The 11,792-nt window shown below is 42.7% G+C and overlaps 1 protein-coding gene across 1 annotated transcript; it reads right to left on the minus strand.

Annotated features, from left to right (window-relative positions):
• Nucleotides 1-3,316: 3,316 nt before the first annotated feature.
• DLEU7 (deleted in lymphocytic leukemia 7) lies at nucleotides 3,317-11,576 on the minus strand. Its single transcript, XM_048964772.1, has 2 exons — nucleotides 11,091-11,576; nucleotides 3,317-3,523 (listed from the first exon to the last, which is right to left on the minus strand). Exons 1-2 carry the CDS (start codon nucleotides 11,574-11,576, stop codon nucleotides 3,317-3,319), a joined length of 693 nt encoding a protein of 230 aa, XP_048820729.1.
• Between the last annotated feature and the right edge of the window lie 216 nt (nucleotides 11,577-11,792).

Genomic DNA, 11,792 nt, shown 5'->3' on the forward strand with positions numbered 1-11,792 from the left:
CCACTGAGCGAAGGCAGCTATTGGTTCTTATGCACCATCCTTGCTTCCCATGTTGGAGGCAGGAAAGGACATTTCAGGTTGTTCTTTCCAATGCTCTGATTTTCACCCACCATGTAGCAGAGGACATACTGCAGAGAGCAGCTCAAGGTTGTTTGCTGTGCAGGAATTCACCACAAAAAAAGGCGAGCTGTGAATCCCCACCCCAGAGGTATGTCAGATGTTAATATCTTCTACCACGCTTCATCTTGATTAAGGCATGATGAAATGGGGCCTCGAGTCTCAAATGTGCCAAAGGGTAACCTGATATAAATGTGCAGCTGCACTGATCTCCTAAAAGGGGGTGAGTTGCACATTTTGCAATTAGGGTGAGCTAATTGTATGCACAGAGGCAGTTGCCACAGCTCAGCTGATGGGTGGTAACATATTAAACCACAGTAACATGAGCACTTTGAGTCACGAAACCATACTCAAAGTGTTTGCAGATTCAGAGCCTGAGAAACCATTGCTCTCTGACTTAGAAGCACCATCGTCTTGAAGACAAGGAAAGGGATTGAAAACCTGTGCTGTGCAGTCAGATGCAAGATGACGTTTCCCAAGGGATTCTTAAATTTCTAGCCAGAATTTCAAAGAATTTAACAATGTTTTCTTTTTAAATGACCTTGACTAAAAATATTCATTTTAAGTGGGAATGTTTGGGAAAGAAAGAGTTCTGGAAATTTTCAGCATAAACAGTGATTCTCATAAAATAACATGGAGAGTAATATTCAGAAGACTGAAATTTCCCCTAAGTCTCTGGGTTTTGTGCTTCTTACCTGATAGGGAACTCTTCAGGCCTAGAGCCATCCATTAGGAAACCTGTCCAATTTGGTGGAACTGTGAATGGACTTTTTTTTTAGTTTTTTTTTCAGATGTAACGTACTTTTAATATATAGCACTTGCTAGTTTCTTAGAAGCCTGAAGAGAAAATTACCTGCCAAATACTTTTATACCTCTGTACTTGGTCATTAATTTTGTGCGCACATGCATGCAGCTGAGCAAAGAGTGTTGAAATCAGCCTGATGGGTTTTTTCAGAGCTTTCCAATGCCAACCATGTCAGCAGCCCTGATGATGTCTCTCTGATGAGAGCTTGATAGCATAGCTCTAATTCTGGCTGTAGGAAATACAGTGGGATTTTGCTTTTGCTCTTCTTCAGATCAGGACTGCCATGTATTGGAGTAGATGAAAGTGATGGGTGCAGAGAGTTCTTGTGAAAGCTTTTCTTTTCAATGATTTTTTAATAGTACTGAAGATAAAAATGTTAGTGTTCAGGCCTAATGCCCTGCTGAAGGAACACAAGCACTGGAATATAGTGCTTGTGCACGAGAGCACGAAGAAGTAGAAACAACTGTAGAAATCCAGAATGTGGCTTGCCCAAATGGTGGCTCAGTTTTGGTGGCTCGGGGTTCTAGCTGGTGGCTGTCACTCCAAAGCAGGGTGATGGCAGCCCTTTGTGGAGCATAGGGGAGGAGGACCTCAGGGTTGGAACTGTCTTCATTTGGAGTCCTTCCCTCAGCATCTCTGTTGCCCATGAATCTCTCCTCTGAGGGATCAACATGAGGAAAATGGTCTCAAGGCTCATTTCACAAGACTTTTTCAGACTTCTGTCCCTTTCTGTGAAGAATGGTGTCGGTGACAGCAGATACATGTTCACCAATACTGATGTGGGGATGCAAGTAATACCTTTGTATAAATGCAGCCTTGAGCTTGGTTTGTTTGCTTCTTGCTTTTGGGCTCACAGTTGCCCTGGAAATCACATTTCAGCAAGCACTGCTGAAACCCTCTTTCCCATTTCCTTTGGGGGATGGAGTCACATTTAAAAGAGGGAAAAAAAGGAAAAAAAAAAAAAAAAGAGGTATCTTGTTCTGACCCAATCTTTATGGTTTTTCTTCCCATTACTAAATGAATTCCAAGCTGTGGCATACCCCAGAATTTCAACTTAGGGCAGTTTTCTGCACTCACACTAAGAACCAGTGAATAAGTGTTTCGAGGTAGCCTCAATTATAGCTGTGAGAATGAAAGATACCAGTGTAACATTTAAAGTGTGAACATAAAATATGGCAAATCAATCGGAATATGGAAGCACACTCGGAAAGTATTCAGCTGATGATGTTCGTTATCACACATAAATAAAATAAAATAAAATAAAATAAAATAAAATAAAATAAAATAAAAAAGAGAAAGAAAAAAAAAAAAATGACATGTGGAAATTCACTCCTCCAGCCAATGGAAAGAGATACTTTTCTATCTCATGGTCTACAAAATTCCCTCACCTACTACCCAAATCACAGTTAAAAGGAGCTTAATTTATCCCTTAAAAAATAAAAAAAAAAAAAAAAAAGGTTTTACAAGCCGTTATTCCTACTCAGCAATCACACAGACATTAAATCTTATTGCAAAAAAGAGGGGGGGAATGCCTCTTTTCAGCATTACAGCTGCAGCTGTTTGACAGAAGTAAGTGACTTCATAAACCCTCCTGATTTGGCAGTAGGAGAGCAGAATTTTATGCTGTCTGCTACGCAGTCACAGGGGCTGAGAAAGCTCTGCAAAGCAATCTTCACAAATGTTTCACCTCAGTTTATAAATACCTTTGCTTCACTGTGTTAATGCCTCTTTTGCTTTGCTTTCCATTCACTTCCACTGGATCATCTACCAAGGCCTTTTATTGCTTTAAAGCAATTGATCCCACAGGTCTCACATATTTTTTCTTCTCTTTTTCTTTACTCCGTGGAAGATATCACACCTTCACCTTTCCATTGATTTGTTGGCTGACTATAGTAAAATGTAATAAAGATTTAGCAGGCTGCCTTTATTTGCAGTGTAATCAGGCTGTATACCTCCTCTTGAAGTGGTCCATGCTCATACACCATATTTTCTCTGTCTCTATCAAGCTTCCACTCCATAAAGAATTACTTGCAAACTTATTTTCCTGAGATGCGATGAAAATATAAAGATTTCTGATGGTTGTTGTATCAGCCTCTATCGTTCTGTCTCCATTTTGAAACCTTACTATTTAAGAATTTGTTCCTGTTCCTCCAGAGAAACTTCTGGAGATGTTCCCAGCTCCCATTTATATGACTTTGGTATGAGTTTGATATGGGAAAGTTGTTCAATACTTTACAGCAATATCATCTCCATTGGGAAGTCTCCACTAATGTAAAGTCAGAGGGAACTCTTGCTACAGTAACATCTCCAGGATTCACCTTTCAAGTTATCTGTGATTTTTACAGAACTATTACAGCTCATGTGCAATACTCGTTCCTTGGCCAGTCTGCTGTTTCACATTGCCAGGAGATTTTGCAGGATTTGTCTCAGAGCAGATCGGACTGGGATATAGGATTCTGAGGGGAAAACTGCCAGTGAACAAATATGCTTCTCGATGATCATCTTCAGACACTGGTGTGCTTCATGCAAGTCTTTCTCAAATTGCTGTCCCTCTCTTTGTAAAGCCATGTGAGTACAGATGTTTCTAAACTCAATGCTATCCTAAAAATAAAAGCAAAAAGAAGTGGGTGAAAAATAATGCTCCCCTGAGTTTTCCAGGCATGATTTTCTTGACAGAAACTTCCTAACTATGCACGTTCATCTCTGATTTAGTGTGAAACATCTTTAGTTTTGAGACACATGTAGTGTAACCACTAAATACTGCTGCAAACTCACTTGGCAGAAATCCTCGGGTAGCTGTTTCACCTATTCACTTTTAAGGGTCATTTGCCTTCCCCAGGCATCAGTGATTATGTTTTTTAATTCTGTTTCTATCAGACAGAGCTTTAGTAGCTGTTCTCAGCAATTCAACTTCCCCTACACTGACAGGCAAGGGTAGGATCTCAGGAAAATGTTATATCCAGACATCTCCTGAGAGCTCCCAATGGCCCCCAAGGGCACAATGTGACAGGAGTCCTCTGAAACACCATTTCTGTGTGGTGTCCTTCATCTCATCTGTGAGGTGACTGGGATTGCCAGTGAGGCAGGATACCCTGACAGCTCTGCTGGTTGTGCACCATGATGAAACATGAGGACTCCCCAGTCCCTCTGATGTAGCAAGATCTGGAGCTGAGAAGTGCTTTGATAACAACTACACTGCTGGGGCAAATGCATTTCTTAACCCATTCCAGGCAACCTCACAAACTGCAACTCATAGAATGTTCTGCCTGCTGGTTTCTCCTGAAAGATCAGTAGTGCTGCTGGCTGTGGGTCCTTGTCTTGCAGGGGCAACCAGTGCTAGATCATCTCACTATATCAGAGATGAATGTGCATAGTTAGAAAGTTTTTGCCTGCCACTGAGCTGGGCCAATGTAGCTTGCGAGCACATCTACTAAAAGAAGCACATCCCTCTCCATCCCCATCCGCTCCTACCTCTGCCTAAGAAGGTGAATGAAGCAGGTGGTAGAAGCAGAGTTTTAACTCACAATAGTTCCCCAACCTGGTTTGCTCATGTCAGCATGAAGAGAGGAGTACCTCAACAGTGGGAAGGCACATTTGGGTGTGAAAAGGACAAAACATCTTCAGGCAGTAGGATCAGCCTCTGCCAGCCTAAAATGGATATGCACATGTGGTCTCAGTCAGAGCCTCTGCCTTCCCAAAGTCCCCCACACAATGAACTCATCTAGATAAACTGCAAGGAACAGAGGAGCCTTCTCCCACAGCTTATGTCACACACCAGATTTTGGCACCTCTTACCTTCTACACTTGATGTATTTACTCTTCTAGTTAGTGGCAGCTTGTGCTTTTAGCTGAGAGGAAATTGAGTTTTAGAGTTATTCTTAAAAGCATGCAGGTTTAGACTTATTGTGGGTTTTGCCTTTGTTATTAAAAGAAACAAAGAAATCAGCTTTTAAAAATCCCTGTCACCCAGACAATCCCAGCTTCATAATGGTAACAGCAAAAAGGATTTGCAGTTGAGGAATTGAAATGTGGGTTAACATTGAAAACAGTGCTGTATGGTTACTCCAGCCAGCAAGCAGAAGGCATTCAGTGTGGAAATTTCTGAACTAGCCATCCGATACCATTCTTGGGCCCTTAGGTATTGTACAATAGCAGTTGTGGGTCTGCTGTGAGCAAGGTGAACTCATCGCTCTGGCACGCCCCGTGCTGAAATCCAGGGAGTCCTGAGTCAGGAGGTTAGCTGAAAAGCAGCCTTTTTCACATATATTTCCAAAGTTTCCTTTTTCAGAAAGATTTTGATGTTTCCTTTGAAGGTCACCTTTCAAATCTGTTCTGTAAAGTTGCCTTAGGTATAAAATCCTTACTCAAATATATTAAGAGGTCAAATAAATTGCGCTAAGTAAACAAGCTCGCTTTGCTCGCTTTCGCAGGTGTCCAGCACATGGGAGCTTTAGGATACATCAGTAGAAGTAGATCATAACTAACTGGAGCAAAAGTTTCAGACCAAAAATTCTTTCCGTTTTAACTTCAGGAAGCAGGACCCTTGTGAGCTGAACTGATAGCGAGCAGCAGTTCATGTGGTATTTTGCCATTTAAGAGATGCTAACAAGAATATCTGCAGTGATTTGAAGTGTTTTCAATTGCAGGACAGGAGCAGATCCTCCCTGCAGTTTTCATTTGTCAAGATCCATATGTTTAGACAGATGAGTTAATAAAGAACCTCCCCCAGAATAAAAACACCATGGCCTACTAATTTCAAGGCTCTCTAATTTATGGCTTAAAATTTTCCACTGCTCTGAGTTTGTTTCATGCAGTTGTCACTCAGTGGTAGGCTGAAGTTTCAGGATGTTTCTGATGGCCCAGCTTTTATTTTTGAACCTTAATGTAAAATTGATACTATCCACAAACTTGCTTCAAGTGTATGAAGAGCCGCTTTTATAAAGGCTCCTTTAGAAAAGATACAAACTGCTTGCTTCCATCTTTTATTTTACTCTGAAACGCCGACCTGACCCATCAAACATATTCCTACAGCTGGCTTTAACAGACAGCTGCCTTTTCCTTTTGCACGCTCAAATTTTTGACTCTGGCCCACTGCCAACCCTCAACATTTTTTCCTTAATCTCCATACGCCCTTGTAGACAAAATTTCCACTGAGGGCAGACTGGCAGCAGTGCTGCCCTGGTCCAGGTGCTGGATGCTCTCCATGGTCAGCAGACCAAAATCTTGGAGTTAGCGTGGGAAGTGCCAGAACTCCTGATGCCCAATCCTGGTAACTCAGTGCCTCCACCCCCACTGACCTATTTTATATTTTTCTAGAATAGTTTCTCAGCATAGGTCAACCTCTGGACGAATAAAATGCTCATTTTGAAAGTAATGTGAAAGTCAGGGACAGTTTCCTCCTGGAGGTTCTTCATGTGGTCAGTGGGTAGAACAGGAAGAGTTTACCAGACCCAGCTTAGATGCCCATTTTAGAATGAACTGAAAAAGGAATTGCCTCCTTCTCTCTGATGATTCTAAAGGGAAAGCGGCTTGGGCTGCTCATGCACAGCTAAGATACCATGAAAACTTCATGGGGGAGATGAAGGGTGAATGATCTGTAGCATAAGTTCTATGAGAAGCAGCTGAGCAATTGTTTAGTTGTTTAGTCCAGAGAAGAGGAGGCTCAGGTGAGATCTTATTGCTCTCCACAAAACCCTGAAAGGAGGATGTGACAAGGCAGGGTTTGGCCTCTTCTCCCAGTCAACAGCGATAGGATAAGAGTTGATAGCCTTAAGTTGCACCAGGGAAGGTTCAGGTTGGATATTAGGAAACATTTCTTCATGGAAAGAGCAGTGAGGCTGTGGCACAGGCTGCCCAGGGAGATGGTGGAGTCACCATCCCTGGACGTGTTAAGATCCAATATAGCTGTGGCACTGAGGGACACGGTCAGTGGGCATGGTGGGGATGGGCTGATGGTTGGACTGGATGATGTTAGAGGTCTTTCCCAATCTTAACAATTCTATGGTTCTATGAGCCCCACCTCCCGTCGTTACCCGTCTCTCATTTTCTAAAACTATTGCAGTTGGAAGAGTTTTCCTAAGCCATGTACCATCAAAAAATGCTGGAGTTGTTAATAATTTCTCGTAAAGTTTCTATTTCTGAAGAAAAAATAATCCCACAATCCCCTAGTGTAGTTCATTCTGCGGTTTGCTGTTGTAAAGACTCTTTCTAACACAGCAGGTGCAGATGCATGCGGCGTGCAGCACTATCGTATTAATAAAATTGAACTGCATAAGCATATTTCCTCTGAGCTTCCAGAAAGATCTTGGAGGCAATTCTTCACTTGAAATACTTCAGATCGCTCATTTGTCAGTATTTAAAAAAAAATATCCACAGAAACAAGTATTAATGCCTACAGCTTGCAAATAACTTTATGGAGGGTGAAGCAATCTTTTCCATGATCAGCCTTCATATCAATTACTTTAAAAAATGAGTGCTCAAAGCTATTAGGTCCAGGAACAACTTCATAATATCAGTGGCTGCAAAATGAGAAACGTGCATGCTGGCACATTTGTTCAATCCGTGGTGGCGAACGAGAAATCTGCTGCTGTTTTATGCGAATTCTAATGAAAGCAATTTATCTCGTTTCCGTCACCCCTAAGCCATTATTTATGAATCAGTCTTCAGATCTCTCACAGAGGGAAGAACTAGTCACTTTGGCACTGAGAACCCATCTCCAATTTGTTTCAGGAAATCAGCAACCAGAAAACAAGCTTGTTAAGTACCAATAGAAGTGTCACTGAGGAACAGCCATCCCTTCCATATTCCTCCCACAAAACGTGCAGATCCCCTAGGTGAAGAGGCCTGTCCTTGTGCTGTGCCTTTGCTGGCTGTCCCACAGGAAGCAGGCTATCTCTTGGTCTCCAGTTCACATGGCCAAAGTCAGTGATGCCTGATTTTGTGCCATTGTTTGGCCTGCAGTGGACTAGTGGTTTCTCTTTTGTCTAAATAGATGGGTCTAAATAGAGTAGGAAAACAGAACAAATGACTGGCACTGCTGCTTGTCTTTGTGCTACTGCTCAAGCCCTGGTGAAGTGACTTGCTCCCTGTAGGAATGGACTCAGCAGCTGCACTATTTCACCTCACTGGGAGATACAGGGCAAGGGAACTATGGTAAATGTGCACCTCTGCTGATGCTACTTTCGATCCCCACCTTCTTCCTCCTCAGCCAGCAGAGCAGCAATATAGCAGCACATGGGCGGGAGAAGCTTGCACAGTCAGAAGTTTTTTTTTTATTATCCCACCCTGCCAATCTGGCACCTTTTAGGGACAGTGTTTTCTTTTCCCCTTTAAAGAAAATACCATGACTGTTTTGCAAATGGGACGGCTATTTTAACTTCTTAGTATGATTTATATTCCACTCCCTGCTGGCTGCCATTGAGATTGGCCCAGTCCAATCCGCTCCACATTTCTGATTTAGTACCGTTTGAACGACCCTTCGGTAACTCCAGCAAAGGAGACAGGATGTTATCAAAAAGCTGGAGTAATGCATAGCTGCACCTGAGCACAGCCAGGGCAAGCCACACACTGCTATTTTGGGAAGGTTTTCTACCTTTTATTTTTCCTTTTCAGATGCACTCAAATTGCTGCTTAAAATACAGAATCTCTCACTCTGTTAAAAAAAGGCCGTTCTGTTCACCTTGGCAGTGTGCAATTACGGGAGAGAGAAAATGTGGTGGTTATTACAGGGCGTCTTTGTGAAGGCATTAGGCACTAGGAGTTTGCCTGTGGGTGCTGATGCCAACAAACAGCCAGGTGGGCAACGGGATGATGCAGCCATCTGGATCCTGAGGAGAGGGGAAAGGGGCCCCTTGCCCGTCCCATCTTCAGACACACCATTTGGCTAAGCAAACTTTGTGGCCTTACTGCATACAAAATCTGTGATTACGTGCTCACAGTCACTGGCAAAAGACTTGCTCCAAGTTCCTGCAAATGTGTCACTTTTCATCAGAAATTAACACATGGTATTAATTGCTGAGGAACTGTACTGTCTAACATACAGTGGAACTCAGCAGAGCGTATTACCAGTACTAACAGGCAATGAACTGCTTAAGTTTTGTCATTCCATTCCTTGAGTCTAAATTTTCTCTAATCCTTTGTCTATCTATTTTGGTGCCATTGTATAGAGTAACTTTTTATCAGTTCAGCTGATAAACCGGTACCAATACTTTAAAAAGAAACCAAGGAATAGACACGGAATAAATGAGAAACAAGAAAGTCAGGATTGCCAAGAAAGACCAAAAAGATTTAAATGTACCAAGAAATGAGAAGTGCCAAATGCTGACCATGTGTGATTGTCTCTGGGCCATAAAACCAGAGTCTTCCTTCAAAAACAGTGAGTGGAAGGACATGTTACCAAGGGCTGGCATGTGGAAGGGATTTTGGCCAACTCATTGGCCAAGAGCTTATTTATAAGGGTTTGTTCATGTGAATTTATGCAGAGGTTGTAATATAAATGGATCCCTTGAAATCCAATTTGCTTCAAAATCAAATCTGCAACAGTGAAATTGCTTGCAGCTAAAAGGGTCAGTTATCCATGACACAGAGTCTGTAGAAACCTAACACAGAATTTATGTAACCTTCCTGTAAAAGGGAAGGGGGAAAAAGTCCCAGAGCTCAATGGGTCATGATAATGGGTTTTCAGTGAAGAAAAAAACTAACTTAGCTTCAAGTGCAATAGGAAAATCAGAATCCAAAGTAAACTATATTCCCAGTGGTATCTGAACACATACTTTCACACAAGTAATATTAAGGTAGTTCTGGGAAAGAAGAGGAAGAAAATAAAACCTTCCTTGAGATGGCTGTATTTCATCAAACCAACATTTGTTTGTACAAAAATAAATGGCTTTTTTTTTTTTTTTTTTAATTTTAATTACAAGCAATGAAGCAGTCTTGCTGTAGAATTAGTATCACAGAAGTCCAAACTATCCCTGCACTCTCATTTTTGAAATGTGTTATCTAACAATTTTGGCTGATTTTTAACACACTCATGGATACCTTCCATTATCACCCCTACCACCTCTAGGCAATTTGGATCCAAATCTTCAAAATTTGCTTCTGACTCTTGGTGATTGCATTCATGAGCGAGTTGTATCTTGACTTAAGATAACTTGGATGCAATTTTTCACAAACTGTGAACAATCACAAAGCTAGTCAGACCCAGCGCACTGGTCTAGCACCTGTGAAAACAGCATCTTGCAATACCTGAAATTCATCAGCAATATACTGAGAAACCCAAAATCATAGTTGTTGTTTTTTTCCCCACAAAAAATTAACCATCATATCAGAATTTGTGGCTAATTCTTTGCTGCTTCCCTATTCTTCATCTTCCCATATTGTGCTGGTCCACTCTGGGAAGATTGGTATAAAGGAAAAAAAGCAGATTTTAATTGTATCTCAAGTGGCCTGACGGTTGGTGACAACTACTAATGGAGTTTCTGTGGTATGCATCATTGCTACTAAAAGCTGATTAATAAACTGCACTCTTGTTTTACGTGGTACACCTAAGACTCATCCTAAGGTAAGTTTTGAGGCAGTGCCCATGTCGTCTGACTTAGACATATCTGACTGCTTAACCAACCCCTAAAACCACGACTTGCAAGCTTGTGTCTAAACTTTTTCTTAATTTTCCTTATAGGTTAATAATCATGCATAAAAATGCATAATCACTGCATTTATTGGAAAATTGAAGATTTTTTCAGGAAAATGTTTGTTGGGTCTCATATGCTGGATGTACTATTATGCCATGGGCTCTGCTGGGCACAGTCACATTTCATTTGTAGGTTACTGGTCATCTTTGCATCTTGTTGTTGTCTCATTTAGGGAAATTTATGCGTACAAAACTAACTTTTGGAAGATCTCTGAGTAATCTTTCCAGGCTGCTCTGTGTGAAAGCAAACCGATATTCTACCAAAAATATTTTTATCCCCCGAATCATTATGATGCAACTACACTGAACCATCAGTAGCTTATTAACAGTATTGCAGGCTATAGGTTTAAATGAAAATTAGTGGACATGAAACACTTTCAGCCCACAGGACAAAACCCAGCACATGCAGTTATCAGCACAGTCAGCAGCTCTGCTGCAAAAAGCCCAAAAAAGGAGTTATTGGTTTTGTCCCTTACTTACTTTTGGGTGGAGAGGAAAAGGATGCTGCTGTACAAGGGGGAGCAGGAAGGTCTGCTCTGCTGTTACAAGCCGGGTGGTTGCATCAACTACTCGGGACAGCTTGCTGCACAGAGCCTTCTCTCTCAGCGTCTCAGGCCTCCTCAACCTGAGCTGCAACTGCTGCTGTGGCCGGGGCTCCTCTAGGCTGACGGGAGTTAGGCCTCCACCCTCCTCTTCTTCCTCAGGACTTTTCCCCGGGGCTTTTCTCTCTGCTTTCTCCAGCTCCCAGACCCAGCCAAGCCCAGCCACCTCTGTTTTCCCTCCTGAGCTGGGCCAGGCTGGGCCATGCCGGCCGGTGCCATCACTTTGGACCTGGGAAGGCTGTGGGAGGATGCAGGGAGGGTGGGTAGCTGCACCATCTTCCCTGCCTCCCCACACTGCCCGGAGTGTGCGGAGAGCCTCTGCCTGGTGCCCGAGGGACTCGAGCAGAGCAGCCGGGCCAGCCATCAGCCTCCCCTCCCAACACAGGCCTGACTGCAGCCTCTTAAGCCCTGTTGTTCCCTTCCCTCCTCCGTATCTCTCACCCCGTGGTGGGTGGCCGCTCACCCTGCCCTGCCCCAGGCTTATTTTGGCAGATTTGGGGGAGGTTTGCACACCCCCATCTGGGTGCAGAGCAGGGCGCGGTGCAAATCTCTCCACTGTTCTCACTGGGACCTGCCTTGC

Source organism: Lagopus muta, chromosome 1 (genome assembly GCF_023343835.1).
Source record: "Lagopus muta isolate bLagMut1 chromosome 1, bLagMut1 primary, whole genome shotgun sequence".
Lineage (NCBI taxonomy): Eukaryota > Metazoa > Chordata > Aves > Galliformes > Phasianidae > Lagopus > Lagopus muta.

Excerpts from the sequence above, each read along its gene's own strand:
- DLEU7 (XM_048964772.1), bottom strand. The coding sequence starts at position 11,576 with ATGGCTGGCCCGGCTGCTCTGCTCGAGTCCCTCGGGCACCAGGCAGAG. Across the intron at positions 3,524-11,090 it reads CTTTTCCTCTCCACCCAAAA|GATAGCATTGAGTTTAGAAA; the intron begins GTAAGTAAGGGA and ends TTTTATTTTTAG.